Source organism: the organism of the source record quoted next, unplaced genomic scaffold, assembly GCF_019419815.1.
Source record: "Pyrus x bretschneideri cultivar Hongxiangsu unplaced genomic scaffold, Pyrus_bretschneideri_v1 Contig54, whole genome shotgun sequence".
Taxonomy (NCBI): domain Eukaryota; kingdom Viridiplantae; phylum Streptophyta; class Magnoliopsida; order Rosales; family Rosaceae; genus Pyrus; species Pyrus x bretschneideri.
Window position 1 is genome coordinate 1232055 of NW_025999792.1, and position 21902 is coordinate 1253956.

Below are 21902 nucleotides of genomic sequence, written 5' to 3' on the forward strand. Positions count from 1 at the left end.
TTTAAGTATAGCATTATTATAAATCGTGAATTATATCATTTGATATTGCGGAGGCCTAGGTAAACTTCAGGTGAGTATATTATGATGGTATTGGTTGCATTGCACATTGTTATGCATAGATGCATTTAGAGCTCATCATGGCTGCACCCCGGTGTTAGTGCTCCCGCTCGAGGTTAGGGCACAGTCCTTCACGTGATGTTCACCTCTTGCACCACACGCTCACCTTGGATCCAAGTTTGGTGCCAGCCCTATTGTACAAATCACAATATGTGGTTCCAACTCGTAGGTGACCCGCGATTATTCGCAGCCTTCACTTGATCGTAGCACTTGAGCGTACATATTACACCCAGCCCTGTCGTACAGACCACAATAGGTGGTTCCAAATCGTAGGTGACCCGCGATTATTTGCACAGCCTTCACATGATTGTAGCACTTGAGCATACATATTACACCCAGCCCTATCGTACATTCCACAATAGGTGGTTCCGACTCGTGTATTGACATATATTGATGAGTTATAGGTCCAGTCGTACAGGTCGCATTAGATGACTCCAACTGGCATATTACTTTATATTGATTTCACCTGGCTTACACCTTTTAATGCGGAAACGTTATGACATGGCATACTTCAGTTTTCACTGGCGTTGTGCATTGGTTTTCCATACGTATGTAGTATTATTTTCTGGAAACTATACGAGTTTTACAACGAGGGGTTATAACGGTTTTGAAAAGTTTTTTTTAAAACTTTATTTTGAGGCCCACTCACCCTTATTCTTCACCCCTCCAGGTTTTAGCTGCTAAATGTTTGTATCGACAAGGATTCTTGGCGAATCTCACTATAGGTGGCTACCTCTGAGGATATAATTCTTACCCACTTTACTGTATTGTACTTATGCTCAGTCGTCACGTGTGAAATAGGTTTATTCCCGCTTACCATGCACTCTTGTATTTAGGCACTTTTAGGTTTAAATTTATTCACATTTTCCATATCACTATAATTTATAGCTTCATCACCTTTCAAGTGTTGGCTAGCATAGCTCGATTCAGAATCCTAATGGATATTTCGGATCAAAATATATCAAAATTAATAAAATCTTATAACTAATATGAATTTCAACCTCATATGCCTTCAAATTGAGAACCTTAAGATAGCGTGACTGATATTGGATTGACACACATTTAAGGTGCTTTCTCAGCCGTGCCACATGTCGTAGTATATTTCCAACATTGGCCCGATGCGACACGCAAACGCTCTCTTTGGCTGACATCTGCTAACGATCCCTACCGCCACAGAATTCATTTCGATCTCCTCTTCAGTTCATCCCAAGAACCAAAGAATTTTCAATACGTTTTTGTTCCCAAAGCCAACGAAGAAACAACAAAAACCAGAGAAAAGAATGACGCAGAGCAAAGTGTTGGTAGGGTTAGGAGTCCAGAAGAAAAGAACCATTAAGCGTAATAAGAGGAAGAAAATGATCAACAAAGTGATACACTATCTCACTTCTGACACTTACATGTTTGCGCCTCTAATCTCCCATCCACCTCACTCCTTTCGCTCCCTCATAAAGACACCGACTTCTTCTTCTTCTTCTTCTTCTTCTGGTCTATATTTTTCTACTTTTTATTTATTTATTTGTAATTTCTTTTAATGGCGTTTGTAGTGTAGGTAGAGTACTTCTGTTAGTGGGTTTGTGAAGATTTGACTGAATCAGTGGTATTTATGTCCTCAGGATTGGAAGCAAGGCAACCCATCGAAGGAAACAGCAAGAGGTTGCTCAACAATGTTGGGGACTATCTGAAGTCTGACTCTTACATGTATGCTCCCCTGCTAGCTCCACCACCGCAAACCAGTACTAGTACTACAAGCCCTCCAAAAGGTATATTTTTGGTGTCAACCTTGCTCCTAACTTTTGTTGGTGCTCTCCCCCTTTCTGGGGGGAACCTTAAGTTTACATACGTTTGAATTGGTTTTGATTACATCAAGGAGTAGTGGAATTTTGAATCACTGAACAATATGTATTATGTCGGCAGAAGTTTTTACCGTTGGACATTTGCACTCTGCTTATCATGCAAGCAAATTCCATTGATGTAAACGATAATTCTCAGTTGCATACCAATTATAAACTAGCTGTGATCACTTTAGCACTAAAATTCAAAATCTATTACAACATTTAAAGTCAATTAAACAATTGAGCGGGACGGTAGATCTGCAAATTCCTGTCTTATTTGAGTACATGCAATGACGGTTATAATTGTTTAATTTGTGGCGAACCCTTACCGGTGTAGAACAGAGGCCAATAGAAATGTACAAAACGGAAAATACCCCTGCATAATCTAGTAAGCGATCCTACAATCCAACTTGGTCAAGTCATGAATTGTAATTGATTTGTCTTTCGGAAAATATGAATGGGCATTACATATATGCAATTCGGTGGTTCTTGGAATATGCACATCTATTTGAGATGCAATGTACCTATACAGTTATCAAATTGTAGATGGGTACATTGATATTGTGAATTAGGATGTGTTTTGGTGAGGGGTTTTCAAGTCCTGGGGGATTGAGGTTAAGTTTGTAACCGACGAAGATTAGAAATGCACCATATGAGCATTACAAAGGGATTTTCAAATCCATAGATGGAATGAATCATTTACAAATCTCTCTTACATGCATGCTTGTGTAATACTTATATGGTGCATTTCTAATCCCTCATTTCTAACATCTTTTTATCCATCCCTTACTAATTTTTCTTCATCAATTATGTGAGACTTTGATTATCGTAAGTGGTAACCTTATAGTACTCATGTTGGTCTCATGATATTAATTCTATCTATTGGATGAGTGGTTGTAGCCATAAGGTTTCATTGTAAAGTTTGGTGACATATCTTACCACCATGTTGTGAATAAAGTGAAAACTAGGACCTATTTGATAATTATTTTTGAAACCGAAAAATAAAGTGAAAACTTGGACCTATTTGATTACCATTTTTGAAACCTAAAAACTTAACTTGTTTGAAAACTCCTAATTTTTTGAAATTAGTACTTACCAAACAAGTTTTTAGTTTCCAAAAGAAATAAAAACAAAAATGAAATGGTTATAAAACAACTCTTAACTGTTGAACTATAAGCCATGAGCTGATTAGTATTTGAGAATAATCCTGTTTTTAATTGTGTATTCACTTGTGCTTAGAAATTGCCAAGTGTAAGATCTAAATATGTAAGGCCATGAGTGCCATGTGTGATGATCCTAGCTATTGCTAGATGAGTGGCTGTGATCGTTTTATCTAGAAGGAAAAGATCCAGCTAAGCATTGTTAACAGAATTATTCCTTTTGCACGATTGTGAGTGCAGAGAGAAAAATATACTTTTACAGAAAAGAAGAAAGCTTCCTCTGTGAATTGCAGAGAGGATAGCAATCATTTTACATTCTCAGTGCCTTCTTTTCTTCTTCTGCCATTCATACAAAACACTAACATGGCCTCAGAGCCTAGTTCGATTTAACAATCTGGGCGTAAATCTGTGAAGCTATCGAGCTCAATCGGAGCTCCCCTGAAATTCTGTGAAGGTTGTCGATTCAGATCAAAATCATGTCTGGATCTGGAGGCTCGGAAGTGAGGACTCCAATCTTCTCCGGTGAGAACTACGAGTTCTGGAGAATCAAAATGGTTACAATCTTCAAATCTCTCGGGTTATGGAACCTGGTAGAAAAGGGAGTGTCAACACCTGACTCGAAGACGAAGAAGAAGGAAGCTGAAGGGTCATCGGAAGTCGATCGCGATGATGAAATGATGACCGTGCTAATGAGAGATGCAAAGGCTCTGGGAATCATACAAAACGCAGTCTCTGATCAGATTTTTCCTCGGATTGCAAACGCAGACTCAGCCAAGATGGCATGGGATCTACTGTATGGAGAATATCATGGAGGTGATCAGGTTAGATCTGTAAAACTTCAGAATCTTAGAAGAGAATTTGAGTATGCTAGAATGCGAGATGATGAATCCCTATCTAGTTATCTTACAAGATTGAATGATTTAATTAATCAGATGAGAACATTTGGTGAATCTCTTTCTAATGAGAGACTTGTGCAGAAGGTTCTGATTAGTCTAAGTAAACCTTATGATTCCATCTGTTTAGTTATAGAAAACACCAAGTGTCTAGAGTCTGTTGAGCTGCAAGAAGTGGTTGCCATTCTGAAGAGTCAAGAGCAACGATTTGACTTGCATAATGTTGATACCACTGAGAAGGCTTTTGCATCATTCTCAGTGAGTCCAAAGGGGCAAAATAGAAGTGGAGTCCAATCTGGCTCATCAAAATTCCAAAAGAATTGGAATGCTAAGGGAAAGAAATGGGATTCGAAATCTCGATTCCAACAGAAACCTTTCACTAGTCCTGCACCAAATTCATATCAGTCACAGTCAATGAGTCAAGAGACTGTCAAACCACTGTGTAGAGTGTGTTCTAAGTATCATTTTGGTGAATGTCGATATAAGGGGAAGCCTAAGTGTTATAATTGTGATAGGTTTGGTCATTGGGCTAGAGAATGCACTGTAGGGAAGAGTGTACAAAAGGCAAATTCTGCAAATCAGGTGGAAGTGACAGGGAATCTGTTTTATGCTAATAGTGCAATCTCAGAGAAAAATGTCAATGGAAATTGGTACATTGACAGTGGTTGTAGTAACCACATGACAGGGAATGCTGATCTCCTTGTCGATATAAGAACAAATGTTGCTGGAAAGGTGCAAATGCCTACTGGGGTGTTAGTAGATGTTGCTGGAATGGGTTCATTGGAAATTGATACTAACAAAGGGAAGAAGTACATCAGAGAGGTTATGCACTTGCCAGGATTGAAGGAGAATTTGTTGAGTGTAGGTCAAATGGATGAGCATGGATACTATCTAGTGTTTAGAGGAGGTTTGTGTAGTGTATTTGATGGACCTTCACTTGACAATCTTGTCATCAAGGTCAAGAAGAAAGAAAATCGTTGCTATCCTCTTTCCCTGTTGCCTGACAATCAGTTGGTTCTGAAAGCAAGCATAGAACACTCTACTCGGACTTGGCACAGAAGACTAGGTCATTTGAACTTCAGAGGGTTGCAACAACTCAGTGAGAAAAATATGGTGCATGGTCTTCCATATCTAGAAGAAATCAAAGATGTATGTCAAGGATGTCAGTTTGGAAAGCAACATAGAGACTGGTTTCCAAAGAAACAATCCTGGAGGGCAAACTGTCCCCTGGAACTTATCCATGTTGATCTGTGTGGTCCTATGCAGAATCCATCCCTGGCTGGAAACAAATATTTCATGCTATTCATTGATGATTGTACAAGGATGATCTGGGTGTACTTTCTCAGATACAAATCTGATGCATTCAATTATTTCAAAAAATTCAAGTCAATGGTGGAGCTGCAAAGTGGTTTCAAAATTAAAAGTCTAAGGAGTGACAGGGGTGGGGAATTCCTATCTTCTGAGTTTACTAAATTCTGTGAAACTGAAGGCATTCAAAGGCAACTCACCATGGCTTATACTCCTCAACAGAATGGAGTGGTGGAGAGAAAAAATCGAACTGTGGTTGAAATGGCAAAGACTATGCTTCATGATAGAGGTATGCCATATGTTCTTTGGGCTGAAGCTGTACACACAGCTGTATATATTCTAAATAGGTGTCCTACGAAGGCACTTGGAAATACAACTCCTTTTGAAGCCTATAGTGGCAGAAAACCAGGTCTTGCACATCTCAAGATTTTTAGTTCCCTGTGCTATGTTCATATACCTACTGAGACAAGACAGAAGCTAGATGCTAAAAGTGTTAAAGGCGTATTTGTGGGTTATGCTACATGTGAGAAGGGATATAGAATATTTGATCCATGTACTAACAAGTTAATCTTGTCAAGAGATGTGGTTTTTGATGAATCTATGACCTGGAATTGGAAAGAAAGTTCACAAAGTTCAGCTGCTGCAACTTACATTCAGGATCAACCTGAGAATGTAGTTGGTGTGAATTCATATGAGATGAGTGTGATTGAAGGAAGTTCTCACAGTTCTAGTTCTTCTTCTCATACACAAGAACAAGTAAGTTGCACTCCTGAAATTGGAAAGCTGTCAGAAACTTATGACCACACACCTCTGAAATGGAGAAATCTTGATGATATTTTTGCTCAATGTAATCTGTTTGTTATGGAGCCTGAAAGATATGCAGATGCAGCTCAAGATGAATCATGGTTAAAAGCAATGCAGGATGAGTTGACTATGATTGAGAAGAATGGTACATGGGAATTAGTAGATAGACCAACAATGCAGCCTGTCATTGGGGTTAAATGGGTCTATAAAACTAAATTGAATCTGGATGGCACAGTCTTGAAAAATAAGGCAAGGTTGGTTGCCAAAGGTTATGCTCAGAAACCTGGTTTTGACTATAACGAAACCTATGCTCCAGTGGCTAGACTGGACACTATCAGAACTCTCATTGCATTAGCTGCCCAAAAGAGCTGGAGATTGTACCAACTCGATGTTAAATCGGCTTTCCTGAATGGTGTACTGCAGGAAGAAGTATATGTAGACCAACCAGAAGGATTCACAGTGCAAGGCAAGGAAGATAAAGTGTATAGGCTTCATAAAGCTCTCTATGGACTGAAACAGGCACCTCGAGCCTGGTATGGAGAAATTGATGCATATTTCTCCCAGTGTGGTTTTCAAAGAAGTCTTAGTGAACCAACACTATATATCAAGTCAAGGGGAGAAAAGGATATTATAATTGTGTCTATCTATGTAGATGATATTGTCTACACAGGTAGCAGCAATGAAATGTTGGACGAATTCAAAGAGGATATGATGATGAAATATGAGATGACTGATCTGGGTCTACTCCATCATTTTCTGGGAATGGGTGTCATTCAAACTAATTCCAGCATTTTTATTCATCAAAAGAAGTATGCCTCTTCTTTGTTGAATAAATTTGGGTTGAATGAATGCAAGCCTGTGTCTACACCACTGATTTCAGCTGAAAAACTCAGTAAGAATGATGGAAGTGGTCCAGCAAATGAAGAACAGTACAGAAAGATTGTGGGGAGCTTACTGTATCTTACAGCTACAAGACCTGACATAATGTATGCAGCAAGTTTACTTGCCAGGTTTATGCATTCTCCCACAAACAAACACTATGGAACTGCCAAAAGGGTGCTCAGATACATTAAGGGCACATTAGACTATGGTCTGGAGTATGTGAAAGGTACAAACTCTATGGTGATTGGCTTCTGTGACAGTGACTGGGGAGGATCAGTGGATGATAGCAAGAGCACTTCAGGATATGCCTTCTCTTTTGGCAGTGGGATTTTCTCTTGGGCATCAGTTAAACAAACATGTGTAGCACTTTCAACTGCTGAGGCAGAATACATCAGTGCTTCAGAGGCAACTGCACAAGCAATCCAGCTGAGGTTCGTACTGGAAGACTTTGGGGAACTTCAAACTGAAGCCACTCCATTACAGTGTGACAACACATCTGCAATTGCTATCACAAAGAATCCAGTGTTTCACCAGAAGACTAAACATATTGATCGAAGATATCATTTTATCAAAGATGCTCTGCAAGAAGGAATCATTGATCTAGTTTACTGTCCTACAAAAGAGCAGTTAGCCGATATCTTCACAAAACCACTGGCAAAGGATCGATTCAGCTATCTCAGAGGTTTGCTTGGAGTCAAATCAGCTCAAAGCTTAAAGGGGAGTGTTGAACTATAAGCCATGAGCTGATTAGTATTTGAGAATAATCCTGTTTTTAATTGTGTATTCACTTGTGCTTAGAAATTGCCAAGTGTAAGATCTAAATATGTAAGGCCATGAGTGCCATGTGTGATGATCCTAGCTATTGCTAGATGAGTGGCTGTGATCGTTTTATCTAGAAGGAAAAGATCCAGCTAAGCATTGTTAACAGAATTATTCCTTTTGCACGATTGTGAGTGCAGAGAGAAAAATATACTTTTACAGAAAAGAAGAAAGCTTCCTCTGTGACTTGCAGAGAGGATAGCAATCATTTTACATTCTCAATGCCTTCTTTTCTTCTTCTGCCATTCATACAAAACACTAACATTAACCACCAACTAGGCATAGTTTAAACTCCAGTACACATGGATGGGATCTTGTCACTATTATATATGTGTCTTTGCATGCGTGTTACAGCTGTTTAATTAACAATATAAAAAATTGCTAGCAATCTCAATCTCTCGCTTTTATTATTGAATTTTGAAATTGAATTTTGAAAATGAATTGGGAAAGAACACCTTTTGCAAGACATGTGCATGTGTGTGTAACTGAGTGTAAAAATGGATGAAACTTTATATGTGTGTAACTGAGTTTAAAAATGGATGAAAACTTTGAAGGAATTTATTTTTTATTGCTCTAATTAGCTGAATCTTGGGTAAGTATTTAGGCCTTTTCTTTGTTCTGTAATATGCACTCGGGAACCATCTACTTGAATTATTCATATTTTTGCAGTTTTGAAATTCCCAACTATTCTGCATTGCATGATTTTATTAAAAAACACAGGTGATTAGGTTTCTTAGATGCATTCATCGCAAGAGAACAGATGCAACTTCCCTACATGGTAGTTGTGTTTTATTTAGTTTTGGAGTAATCTTTGAATACAAACTGATTCAGGTACCAGAGAAATGCTATTAAAAAAGAATTCAGTTTAGTTGCAGATAACACATACCAAGTAATTAACGAAGATAAAAAATTCAAGTGTGCATTGTTGCGGAGTTGATTTTGTGGTATTCATCAGTCAGTGTAAGTTTTCAATATGGTATTCTATTATGTTCTTTCCACCTTTGCTCATTTAGTTTTGTAGGCATTATTGGTTTCCCTGTGTTATTGATTTTGTAACTCGTAATTACTGTCATGTTGACTGAATTTCATTTCTAACCTCCATCGGTATAGATGATCTTTTATATCTTAGACTTATATTGTTTCTGAATTGCAGGGTCGTCTGAGTACCTTGAGAGGGTTGTAACCATGGCAGTTTCGAATAAGAAATTAATTTTCAAAGACAACAAATCAAATGAACCAAATTATCAGCCGTGTGCAAAAGCGATAGCACGGAATGAAGCCTCCAAGGGCCACCGTCCTGGAAAAGTCATTTCAGAGAAGCAGTCTGTAGTGCACAAGGAAACAGTAAAGCACGTGGTTCCCAGTAGTTGTCGCTCATCGTTGATGTCAGGTCACCTTTTTTAGCGCATGATACGTTGATATTTAGTTATGTACATATATACGCAGTTGTAGTTGCATGCATTTCCTTTATACCTCCATTCACAGCTTAACCCTACTGCAATCGATTTGCAAGGAGCTAGCGTACGGGTTACCTGTATTTGACGTGCATGTCTGTTTGTTTGTTTGTGCCAGGGGTCATGTATGTATATCTGGCATTCTTGTAGTCTGTACATGGATCTCTTGAACATAGCAAACTGTTGGAAACAGTGAATAATACCAATAAACATGTGATGTGATCCCACGCGGAGCAGTGTGGACATGGTTGCTGAGTCTTTCTATACTTTGTACTTGTTAGGTTGATTAGTTTTATTTTAGGAATGTTACTGTTCGTTGAATATTTTACGGTTTATTATATCTGTATAGTTTGAGCAGCCCAGAATCATTCTTAATTACTTTCATTAAAGTGACGACGTATTTTCTTTGAGGTTTTGGTTTTGTATTGTGATGCAGAGAAAGGAATTATTGGCTCGCAGATTAGGAAGCTTGTCGACTGAAAAGGACGAGGCGTCCCTGACTAGTTACAGGAACAGGAATGTACAATCGTAATCGACATATGTTGTGCCTTTTATTAGACACTATTATGTTTTCTTGTGAATGTTGGAATGAGATATAAGCCTGTTGGCACCAGTAGCAATGTAGTATTATGAGTGTTAGTATTTGAATGCCTTTTATCGAACTGGGCCATGTTCGCCATGGGTCACCTTGCCTGGGGTCTTTACTTTCCCGAGGATAATTCTGTGTGCATGCTCCTTTTTTCAATGGGTTACACTCTCAATGGTTTTCTTATCCAAAGCGCGAATTTGGGAAGATGTTTAAGACATTGGTTTTGTGTATTTTACTTTTCAGAAATTGTAAATTAACAAAAATGTCTTTGTTGGTCTAAGTGGAAATTCTATGTGGACATTTGAGCTCAATTTATATTCTCTTTTCCATCGAGAGCTAAACGAAGATTTTACGTGGACATTTGAGCTCAATTTATACTCTCTCTTTTCCATTGAGAACTAAACGAAGATTTTACAAAGAGACGGAATGTCAGGGACAAAATGGTAGTTTTTTCCACGGGCCTATTTTGGAAAATCACTGTTTCCTATCAGAAAGATAGCATTTTTTTTTTGTCCGGGTGTATTTCTATTTAAAGAAATTTTCCTTTTAGAAAAGGGTAGTGCTATCCTTAAAGCCTTTACTTCTTACATACCCTTTTCAATCTCCGTGTTCCGATTCAAATCCAAAATTGAAGAACACACAAACCCAGTTGGGTTTGACTTTCCCAATGAGCGTCTTGACGATCACAACAACAACTATCCTCTGGAATGACACTAGTCAACTCTCCGCCACTGTAGGCAGGCCTAGCAATTCCTGACACGACACGACACGAAATTAACAGGTATTCGGGTTGACACGATAACGAATCGGGTCGTTATCGGGTAACCCGATAAGCACTTGTTAAGATAACAGATTGGTTCGGGTGTACACGTGGGTAACACGATACACAATAAGCAAAATATTAATTTTATAATTTTATAACGCTAAAAAAAAATACTATAATAATTATATATATTAATTAAACAATTTTATACCCCTAAAAACTATAATAATTATATATTAATATATTAAATTAAATTTTAAAAAATTGGTGACCATTGGATCGGCTAAGATTTAATCTCAGCCATCCATTGTGCACTAGGTTGGAGGCTATCATTCTCTTCTCGTGATGAATAGTGACTTCTTTCATGTGTGTTGCTGTGCTCATGTTTTGAATTTGATAGTCCAAGATGGACTTAAATAATTTGATTCTTCAGTGATAAAGATTCGTGAATATATCAAGTATCTGGGCTTTGAGGCTAGGAAACTAAAGTTTTATGAATGTGTTAGACAAGTAGGGATATTGGATAGTAGGAGAGGTTTGAGACAAGATGTCCCTACTAGATGGAACTCAACATATATTATGCTAGATAGTGCAATTTTCTATCGATATGCTTTGATTCATTTAGGGTTGAGTGATTCCAATTTTAGTAGTTGTCCTTCTTTTGAAGAGTGGGATAAAATAATGAAGATTTCCAAGTTTTTGGAGTCCTTTTATGAGGTTACGTGCTTATTCTCTGGGACAAAGTACCCCACATCAAATTTCTTCCCTAAGGTATTCGTAATCCAACTTCAAATTAAGGCAGTCATAGATGACTCTGAAAGTTTCATGAATAAGATGGGGACTTACATGTACACGAAGTTTGAGAAGTATTGGTCAGAGTACAGTTTGATTTTGGCAATTGCAACCATCTTAGACCCTCGTTATAAATTGCATTTTGTGGATTGGGCTTACACAAAGCTTCATGGTGTGAATTCGGTCGAATTTACAAAGGTTAATGACAAATTGAATGTTCTTTTTGGTGTGTACTTGGAAAAACTTTTGCATCTTGATAATTCAAATACTCCAGTGAATTCAGTGCCTAATCATCAAACAGAATCTGGAGATGTTCTCTTTGAGGTAACCTAAGTTTGTTTTTATTTACTTTATATATTTGTAGTAGTAGTACTATAAAAATTGTTGGTATTATATTTGATATTGACATGATGCATGATTCTTATTACGTTTTCGTTTTAATTTTTTATGATGTAGGATTTTGATAATAATTACGATGGTTCAAGTTCGATTGAAAAAAATGAATTGCAGAAGTATTTGGAGGACAAAAGAATAGATAGAAAAGTAGACATAGACGTTCTTTCTCAGTTAGCACGAGATGTGTTAACATTTAGTATTGGGGGTAGAGTACTAGATCAGTATCGTAATTCATTGTTACCAGAAACAATTCAAGCTTTATTGTGCACACGAGATTGGCTATTTGGAAAAAGGAGGTAATATATTTTTATATGGTATAGTACTATTGACACACCCCGACCCATAAAGTCCACTTGGACCCTGAATCGAGCTGTGCTGGCCGACACCTAGAAGGTGACGAAGCCATAAAATGTGATAGTGCATAAAAAGTGAATAAATTTGAAACTAAAAGTGTCTAAGTACCAGAGTGCGCTACGAGTGGGAGCGAACCCATTTCACACGCGATGTCAGAGCATAAGTAAGGTGCAGTAATGTGGGTAAGAATCATACCCTCAAAAATATCCATCAATACTAAGATTCGCCATAGATTCTTGTCGATACAAACTCAGCAGCTAAAACCTGGAGGGCACCAAACAGAAGGTGTGAGTAAGCAATAAAACCAAGCTTCCCAAAGTTACTACCTCTCAAAAAGTAATGCCCCTAAATGTAAAACCCGTATCGTTTTCCATAAGACAGTACAACATATATACATATATCCAAACCATACTTGGAAATGACCAAAACCACGGTTTGCCATCACATCCACCATACATTAATAAGTAGGCCAAATGAACTAAATCAATACAAAGTGATATATCAGTCAGAGTCAACTAAAATGACATGTACAACTTATCCGTATCTCATCAATCATGGCTAGCATATAAGTCGGAGTCACCTATAGTGATCTGTACGACTTATCCATATCTCGTCAATCCTGGCTAGCATATAAGTTGGAGTCACCTATAGTGACCTGTACGACTTATCCATATCTCGTCAATCCTGGCTAGGCTAGCATATAAGTCGGAGTCACCTATAGTGACCTGTACGACTTATCCATATCTCGTCAATCCTGGCTAGCCAATAGCTCAATAAGTATACCTGCACACGAGTCGGAACCACCTAAAGTGGTCTGTACGACAGGCCTGGGTGTAATACATATAAACGCTCTAGTGCTACGATCACGTGAAGGCTGTGCGAATAATCGCGGGTCACCAACGAGTCGGAACCACCTAAAGTGGTCTGTACGACAGGACTGTGCACCTACCTTGGATCCAAGGTGAGCGTAAGGTGCGGGAGGTGAACATCACGTGAAGGACTGTGCCCTGGCCACGGGCGGGAGCACTAACACCGAGGTGCAGGTTTATGAGCTCTCAATACATCTCAATATAACATGTGCAACTCATGGCAACCAGTACGACCGTATCGAAGTTGCCTAACTCATAACTGTAGTCATGTTATAACGCAATCGATTCAACTAGTACCATAAACTCACCTGAACTTACCTGGGTGTCCTGAGTTCACCTTTGCACTTGAAAGCATTCCCAATAATTATATGCAAGTAATATACATATGGATATATCATGATGCAATCTACTACTCAACCATGTCGTAGCATTTTCAATTATAAACAATATAGTGTGAAGTGTACAATCAATAACGCCCTACTCCCAAACTACTTATTTTCAAGGATAATTATTCATGACAACCCAATTAACACTAATTTAACTAACTAATTCATAAAACTAAAACTTGCCTTAACCAATTTCCTTCGCATTACTCAATTTCCCAAGCAAGGCTTTTGTCTCAAATATTTTATGGCTGCATCTAACGTCTCGTTAGACTGCCTACGTACCCTAAACAGGGATCAAGCCATTCGTAGTTCACATAGTACTTCAAGCATTCACAATAATTATATATGAAAGTAATATGCCTAATCAATTTAAAGGTGTCGATAGAACTCCCAATAATATGTACGATAAAAAGGAAAAGATGCACTCACCTGGAGTCCACGCTATGATTCTCTAGCGCACGCATCGAGGCGTCCTGAATGATTGGTCCCTGTGACCAATTATCAAATCACATCTCAGAACTCTTATCCGTAGAATATGTAATTCACATAAAACACAACCTCAATGACATTCTAAAATAGTTTGAGACCCATTGACCACAAGTCAACCGTCGATCAAAGATCAACGGTAGGGTGTACAACCTTGTATAACCTAACCCGGAAGATCCGCATATTAGATTTCCAATCTGCAACTTCCAACGATCCACAATATGTTTCTAGAATAACATATTAAAATTTCATTACGATCCAACGGTCAAATCTCCGCCAATTGCCTAAAACAAGTGGCCGTGAACATTTATTTTACTAACTTACAAATCCAATTCGGAAAGATCCGTACATCGGATTCCCGATCCATAAATTCCTATGATCTTTAAATATTACGTATTATAATGTACCCAAGTTTGGTGACGATCCAACGGTCGGATCGTCGATTCACATTTTCATCAAGCAATGTATCGTAACGAATTTAGGTTCCAACGATCAACCTATGTCATTCAAATAACAAAACTGAATTCAAGACATTCGACATAGCCTAAAAATATCATTGGCGGCCCACTGGCCACGCGCCGCCGCACGCGCCGCCGCGGGTGGCGGTCGGCCGCCCCGACTCGTCGGAAAATCCAACTATTTCCAAAAATTCTCAAACTTCACAGAAATGAAGATCTCCGTGAGTGGAGCAACTTTCATACCTGCCACGAAGTCCAAAAGTGGACGGAAGATGGTCAATTTGGCCCCCGAAGCCGGCGGGTGCCTAAAACTTCCCGACGTCGATTCGTCGCCTACGGTGGTCCAACGGGGTCAAGGTTGGTTGGGTTTTGCTCCTGGGATGATGGGCTACAAAGCCCAAGTGGTGGCATCGGCCATTGCTTTGCCGATTTGCCGGAAAATCGAAAAGGGTGGCCGGAGCACCATTGATTTTCGTCAACTTTCGTGGCCTCAAACCTCCACATCCCATGGTTAATCAAGGTGGTTCTTGGGTGGGTTTTGTAGAGGGGAATGAGAGCTTCAAGATGGTGGTGGTGGCATCGAAAAACTCCACCGGAGTTGGCCGGAATCGGCCTTTGAAAATGGGTGGTCGCGAATGGGAAAACCCACGGGAAAAGCTGGGATTTTTTTTTTTTTTTTTTTTTCTTTCTTTCTTTCTTTCCTTTTTCTGATTGAGCTTCACCTTAAATAACCAATTTCTGATTGGGGATTTAATTTAATTAACACTAAACCTTGAATAACCAATTTCGAACGTCCGTAACTATACCGTTATAATCCGGACTCACAAACGACTTTCACCTATGCGTTCACATCCACGAGTATTACGAGAATATGTTAAAAGAATAAGTCATACGTCTCTCTAGACGATGGTCAACAGAAGTCAAAGTCCTTGCCTCTAGGGCAATTTCGTAAATTCACGCTTTTAAAATAAAATAAAAACGTAAAATTTGGAACGGGTTGTCACAATCTACCCACCTTAAGAAAATTTCATCCTCGAAATTTAAAATCATAAGTCCAAAGTAGAATACTCAAAATTAAAGAGATATATGTATGTAAATACATACACGAGGAAGACACAAAGTGATAGCGACTACATAAAAGAGGATGACATTTCGTCATGATCGGAGTGTAGTGACTCTTCTTTCATGCCTCCAAATTCCTACTATCCTCTCATAAACGTGTTCAAAGCGTAATGCACTTCGAAATTAAGCAAGTAATATTTTTGGGTCAAGCCCAAATAACAATTAACGAATTAAATAAGTAAATACAAATATTAACATAGAATAATCTACTTGTTTACTTGCTTAACAATCCAACGAATAAGTTATTAATATTACGGTCTGCACCCCACAAAACCGACAATTCACTGTTGTCTTGATAAGCAAGTAACAATTCCCGAGGGTGCAATATTACCATCTTGCCCCTTAATGGGAAATACACATACCAGCCTCGATCGTACTCATTCACTACCTTCTGAGGCAACATCGTCAATAACATAAATTTTCTACATCACAATCTCAATCAAATATTTGTTCGCAATAAGTTGCTGTAAATCACAAGCTGCACATACAATATTTGTATTATATTTTGAAGGATACCATAGTCCTAAACAGGAATGTAACCGTAATTACCCATAATTCTAACAAAAGTATGCGTCCATTAAATATGCGTTGTGCGTAAAATCTTCATACATCAACTCCAATGATACCATAGTTAACCCGAAATTGTAACTGTGGTTACAAGTGACTAGAATGGAGATAAGGATATACTGCAACCATGCTACTGGTGGGACAAACAAGATGTAACTCGTCCACAAAGGTCTGAGTAACTCATTTCAAACTAATCGTTAATCTAGGGATAGAAATGCAATAATGAACAACTTCTAATACTCAAAACCTTCATAACGACTTCCAAAGGCTTGGAAGTGAAACATGTAACACGATGAAATATAAATACACCAAGATGATAATCTTGTCAGGTTTCTATTTGTTGAATTTGTATAGAAGTCTAGGAGTAGTTTTCTCAAAAAGTCATCGTCCTCTGGACGCAATTAGAAAATTGTAGTTGCCCAAGGAAGTTTGAACTCTATATCCTCAATATCCCCACAACATTAATCAAAAGCAGGGTGCATCTAGAGTGAGGATTCATTTAGAACACATCAACGGGAGCCTCGATTTTATCTCTTTCCTACTTCCACATTTGATCACGTCACAAAGAGAATTTCTAGATCACATCCCCCGAAGAGGTTGACTACATCCCAATTCTATCTTAGTGGTCTTCACTAGTGTCTTGTTGTTGAAATTTCAACACCCATTTTCAGGAAATAACTATTGCCAATACTTCAATTTTTAGAGCAAGAAGAATATTGTTTTCTACTTAAGTAAACAACCACCAATTGGAACATCATATAAGCGTATCATTGGTTTAGCATCACGATTAATGAATTTCACATTCTTTACATATACAACATATCTCGAACTGAGCATATAAAAAGATACTTCCTAACTCCATTCATACAAAATGATTAAAATCATTTGAACCATTTCTGGGTAGATTAAAGGTAACTCTATATCGATACTCATACTTCCCAATTAAATAGAAAAGGACAGGCTGGAAGTGTGCGAGAGTAGATACACCATAGTGCACTCATAGATGCCAATTTAATTCTATTATTGCCTCTGACAAAACTTAGCTTGTTCCAAAAAGTAAATGTAATAAAAAGTTCGAAGATCAATGAAGATTTGGACACACTTTTTTTTACATAAGAGTCCCAATCAATATTCCAATGAAATTAGAAATTGTTAATTCTAGGTCATAAGTATGATGGTTCATCTTTAGCGGTTCTACCACCGAGAAACATAAGCGTTAACATACTAAGAAAGTCTGAATCCGAATTGACTTGTCACATCAATCGACAATCACTATGCATCATCAAAATCTCCACCGAGAAGTGTCATCTAGCCTTCGAAATAAGGTGATGACTATTGACTTTAGGTCAATGAATAAGATGGTTCGTTTCAAACGATTCTAATCGTGAAAAATAAAAGCAATACTCCGTCATGTTGCCATACCAACTTAACAATGTGGTGGTATCCGCGGTAAGATTTTTGGGATATGACGCCAAAAGTATACGTCCTCGAATTTACAGTACTACTAACCAACTCTACGACACGAACTAAAAGGTCTTCACAGTTTCCTCGACACTCATAACAATCTAACAGTGAGATATCATCCCGCATTTCGATTCTAATGTCTACCTATGGAAGTGATCGAGAGGTGGTTAGTCAAAGGGTTTTCGTTTACCTAGATAAGTGATAGGGTAAAAACAACAATCATAAGTTTACCGTCCTATTGCAAAGCTTATTCCTAAGCTTCCACAATCCTAATTTATTCAGCTCAAGCGAAGTAGTTCATTGATCCTAGGAGGATTTGATGATTGCTTTTTGGATTCCTACAACTCCCAGGATATGACAACTTACATTCGCAAGCCTAATCTCACCCATTTAATAAGTACAACTACGAAAGCAAAAATCTGGGAATAGCGTTGATTGAAAAATCCCAATGCTAGAAAAAGACCTTGCTTAAGATCTACTTTCAAAAAGACTTCATCGACAATCGATCTTCCTCCTAAAGATTCAACATGAACACAAGTAGGCTTGAAGATATTAGTGCTAATAGGGACCGAACAATAATTATCCCTCAGATGATCTTCCGCGAAATGTTACTAAGAAATCAAGACTAACTAAGATTTCCAATCTTTAAAGAATCAATACTAACGGCGGTAGGACAATGATAGAATTATTTGGTAATATCTCTGGCGATACATGATTATCAAAACATTTACTTAGGCCATCAACTCGCCTCACTTTTATACCTTTCCTCCACAAGGAAAATCTTCATTTTAATTCTAAGGACAACCGCCAAAATGATTTTATAAAATGTCGTCAAAACCACAAAATTGTCCAAAACTGAAGAAAAGTTAACATATTTTTCCATATTCGACGAGGTGGCATCATTCGAACGTCAAACACAAAAACCAAGAGTGCTCACATCACACGTGTGATGAACACAATACTGCCCAACATATGCTCTGATACCAAACTGACACACCCCGACCCATAAAGTCCACTTGGACCCTGAATCGAGCTGTGCTGGCCGACACCTGGAAGGTGACGAAGCCATAAAATGTGATAGTGCATAAAAAGTGAATAAATTTGAAACTAAAAGTGTCTAAGTACCAGAGTGCGCTACGAGTGGGAGCGAACCCATTTCACACGCGATGTCAGAGCATAAGTAAGGTGCAGTAATGTGGGTAAGAATCATACCCTCAAAAATATCCATCAATACTAAGATTCACCATAGATTCTTGTCGATACAAACTCAGCAGCTAAAACCTGGAGGGCACCAAACAGAAGGTGTGAGTAAGAAATAAAACCAAGCTTCCCAAAGTTACTACCTCTCAAAAAGTAATGCCCCTAAATGTAAAACCCGTATCGTTTTCCATAAGACAGTACAACATATATACATATATCCAAACCATACTCGGAAATGACCAAAACCACGGTTTGCCATCACATCCACCATACATTAATAAGTAGGCCAAATGAACTAAATCAATACAAAGTGATATATCAGTCAGAGTCAGCTAAAATGACATGTACAACTTATCCGTATCTCATCAATCATGGCTAGCATATAAGTCGGAGTCACCTATAGTGACTTGTACGACTTATCCATATCTCGTCAATCCTGGCTAGCATATAAGTCGGAGTCACCTATAGTGACCTGTACGACTTATCCATATCTCGTCAATCCTGGCTAGCCAATAGCTCAATAAGTATACCTGCACACGAGTCGGAACCACCTAAAGTGGTCTGTACGACAGGCCTGGGTGTAATACATATAAACGCTCTAGTGCTACGATCACGTGAAGGCTGTGCGAATAATCGCGGGTCACCAACGAGTCGGAACCACCTAAAGTGCTCTGTACGACAGGACTGTGCACCTACCTTGGATCCAAGGTGAGCGTAAGGTGCGGGAGGTGAACATCACGTGAAGGACTGTGCCCTGGCCATGGGTGGGAGCACTAACACCGAGGTGTAGGTTTATGAGCTCTCAATACATCTCAATATAACATGTGCAACTCATGGCAACCAGTACGACCGTATCGAAGTTGCCTAACTCATAACTGTAGTCATGCTATAACGCAATCGATTCAACTAGTACCATAAACTCACTTGAACTTACTTAGGTGTCCTGAGTTCACCTTTGCACTTGAAAGCATTCCCAATAATTATATGCAAGTAATATACATATGGATATATCATGATGCAATCTACTACTCAACCATGTCGTAGCATTTTCAATTATAAACAATATAGTGTGAAGTGTACAATCAATAACGCCCTACTCCCAAACTACTTATTTTCAAGGATAATTATTCATGACAACCCAATTAACACTAATTTAACTAACTAATTCATAAAACTAAAACTTGCCTTAACCAATTTCCTTCGCATTACTCAATTTCCCAAGCAAGGCTTTTGTCTCAAATATTTTATGGCTGCATCTAACGTCTCGTTAGACTGCCTACGTACCCTAAACAGGGATCAAGCCATTCGTAGTTCACATAGTACTTCAAGCATTCACAATAATTATATATGAAAGTAATATGCCTAATCAATTTAAAGGTGTCGATAGAACTCTCAATAATATGTACGATAAAAAGGAAAAGATGCACTCACCTGGAGTCCACGCTATGATTCTCTAGCGCACGCATCGAGGCGTCCTGAATGATTGGTCCCTGTGACCAATTATCAAATCACATCTCAGAACTCTTATCTGTAGAATATGTAATTCACATAAAACACAACCTCAACGACATTCTAAAATAGTTTGAGACCCATTGACCACAAGTCAACCGTCGATCAAAGATCGACGGTAGGGTGTACAACCCTGTATAACCTGACCCGGAAGATCCGCAAATCAGATTTCCAATCCGCAACTTCAAACGATCCACAATATGTTTCTAGAATAACATATTAAAATTTCATTACGATCCAACGGTCAGATCTCCGCCAATTGCCTAAAACAAGTGGCCGTGAACATTTATTTTACTAACTTACAAATCCAATTTGGGAAGATCCGTACATCGGATTCCCGATCCATAAATTCCTATGATCTTTAAATATTACGTATTATAATGTACCCAAGTTTGGTGACGATCCAACGGTCGGATCGTCGATTCACATTTTCATCAAGCAATGTATCGTAACGAATTTAGGTTCCAACGATCAACCTATGTCATTCAAATAACAAAACTGAATTCAAGACATTCGACATAGCCTAAAAATAGCATTGGTGGCCCACTGGCCACGCGCCGCCGCGGGTGGCGGTCGGCCGCCCCGACTTATCGAAAAATCCAACTATTTCCAAAAATTCTCAAACTTCACAGAAATGAAGATCTCAGTGAGTGGAGTAACTTTCATACCTGCTACGAAGTCCAAAAGTGGACGGAAGATGGTCAATCTTGCCCCCGAAGCCGGCGGGTGCCTAAAACTTCCCGACGTCGATTCGTCGTCTACGGTGGTCCAACGGGGTCAAGGTTGGTTGGGTTTTGCTCCTGGGATGATGGGCTACAAAGCCCAAGTGGTGGCATCGGCCATTGCTTTGCCGATTTGCCGGAAAATCGAAAAGGGTGGCCGGAGCACCATTGATTTTCGTCAACTTTCGTGGCCTCAAACCTCCACATCCCATGGTTAATCAAGGTGGTTCTTGGGTGGGTTTTGTAGAGGGGAATGAGAGCTTCAAGATGGTGGTGTTGGCATCGAAAAACTCCACCGGAGTTGGCCGGAATCGGCCTTTGAAAATGGGTGGTCGCGAGTGGGAAAACCCACAGGAAAAGCTGGGATTTTTTTTTTTTTTTTTCTTTCTTTCCTTTTTCTGATTGGGCTTCACCTTAAATAACCAATTTCTGATTGGGGATTTAATTTAATTAACACTAAACCTTGAATAACCAATTTCGAACGTCCGTAACTATACCGTTATAATCCGGACTCGCAAACGACTTTCGCCTATGCGTTCACATCCACGAGTATTACGAGAATATGTTAAAAAAATAAGTCATACGTCTCTCTAGACGATGGTCAACAAAAGTCAAAGTCCTTGCCTCTAGGGCAATTTCGTAAATTCACGCTTTTAAAATAAAATAAAAACGTAAAATTTGGAACGGGTTGTCACAACTATTATTTTATTTCTTTTCATAATTATTTTGGTAAACTTCTCATAATTTGAATGGTTTTTAATGTTTGGTTTTTCTATACTTAATTTATGCGGAAGAGAGTTCTGACGTGGAAAACCTTATTGAAAATATCATCAACATAACTCTTGATGTCAATAGATCAAGCCAAAGTTCCAATACAATTTCCCCATGATGATCGATGAAAATTAAGTATTTTGTAAAAGAAATAACATGCAAGCTTTGGGTTCCATTGGCAAGGT

At 38.6% G+C, this 21902-nt stretch overlaps 1 protein-coding gene across 1 annotated transcript; it reads left to right on the forward strand.

Annotated features, from left to right (window-relative positions):
• The first annotated feature begins 1212 nt into the window (after nucleotides 1-1212).
• On the forward strand, nucleotides 1213-9931 carry LOC103935726. The gene is made up of 4 exons (XM_018644619.2): nucleotides 1213-1602; nucleotides 1731-1877; nucleotides 8969-9205; nucleotides 9706-9931. Exons 1-4 carry the CDS (start codon nucleotides 1398-1400, stop codon nucleotides 9747-9749), a joined length of 633 nt encoding a protein of 210 aa, XP_018500135.2. The 5' UTR covers nucleotides 1213-1397; the 3' UTR covers nucleotides 9750-9931.
• The last annotated feature ends 11971 nt before the right edge of the window (nucleotides 9932-21902 follow it).

Bases quoted from the DNA above. Each gene is read 5' to 3' on its own strand.
- LOC103935726 (XM_018644619.2), top strand. From the start codon at position 1,398: ATGACGCAGAGCAAAGTGTTGGTAGGGTTAGGAGTCCAGAAGAAAAGA. The intron at 1,878-8,968 runs GTATATTTTTGG...TCTGAATTGCAG, and splicing joins TACTACAAGCCCTCCAAAAG to GGTCGTCTGAGTACCTTGAG. The intron at 9,206-9,705 runs GTCACCTTTTTT...ATTGTGATGCAG, and splicing joins TCGCTCATCGTTGATGTCAG to AGAAAGGAATTATTGGCTCG.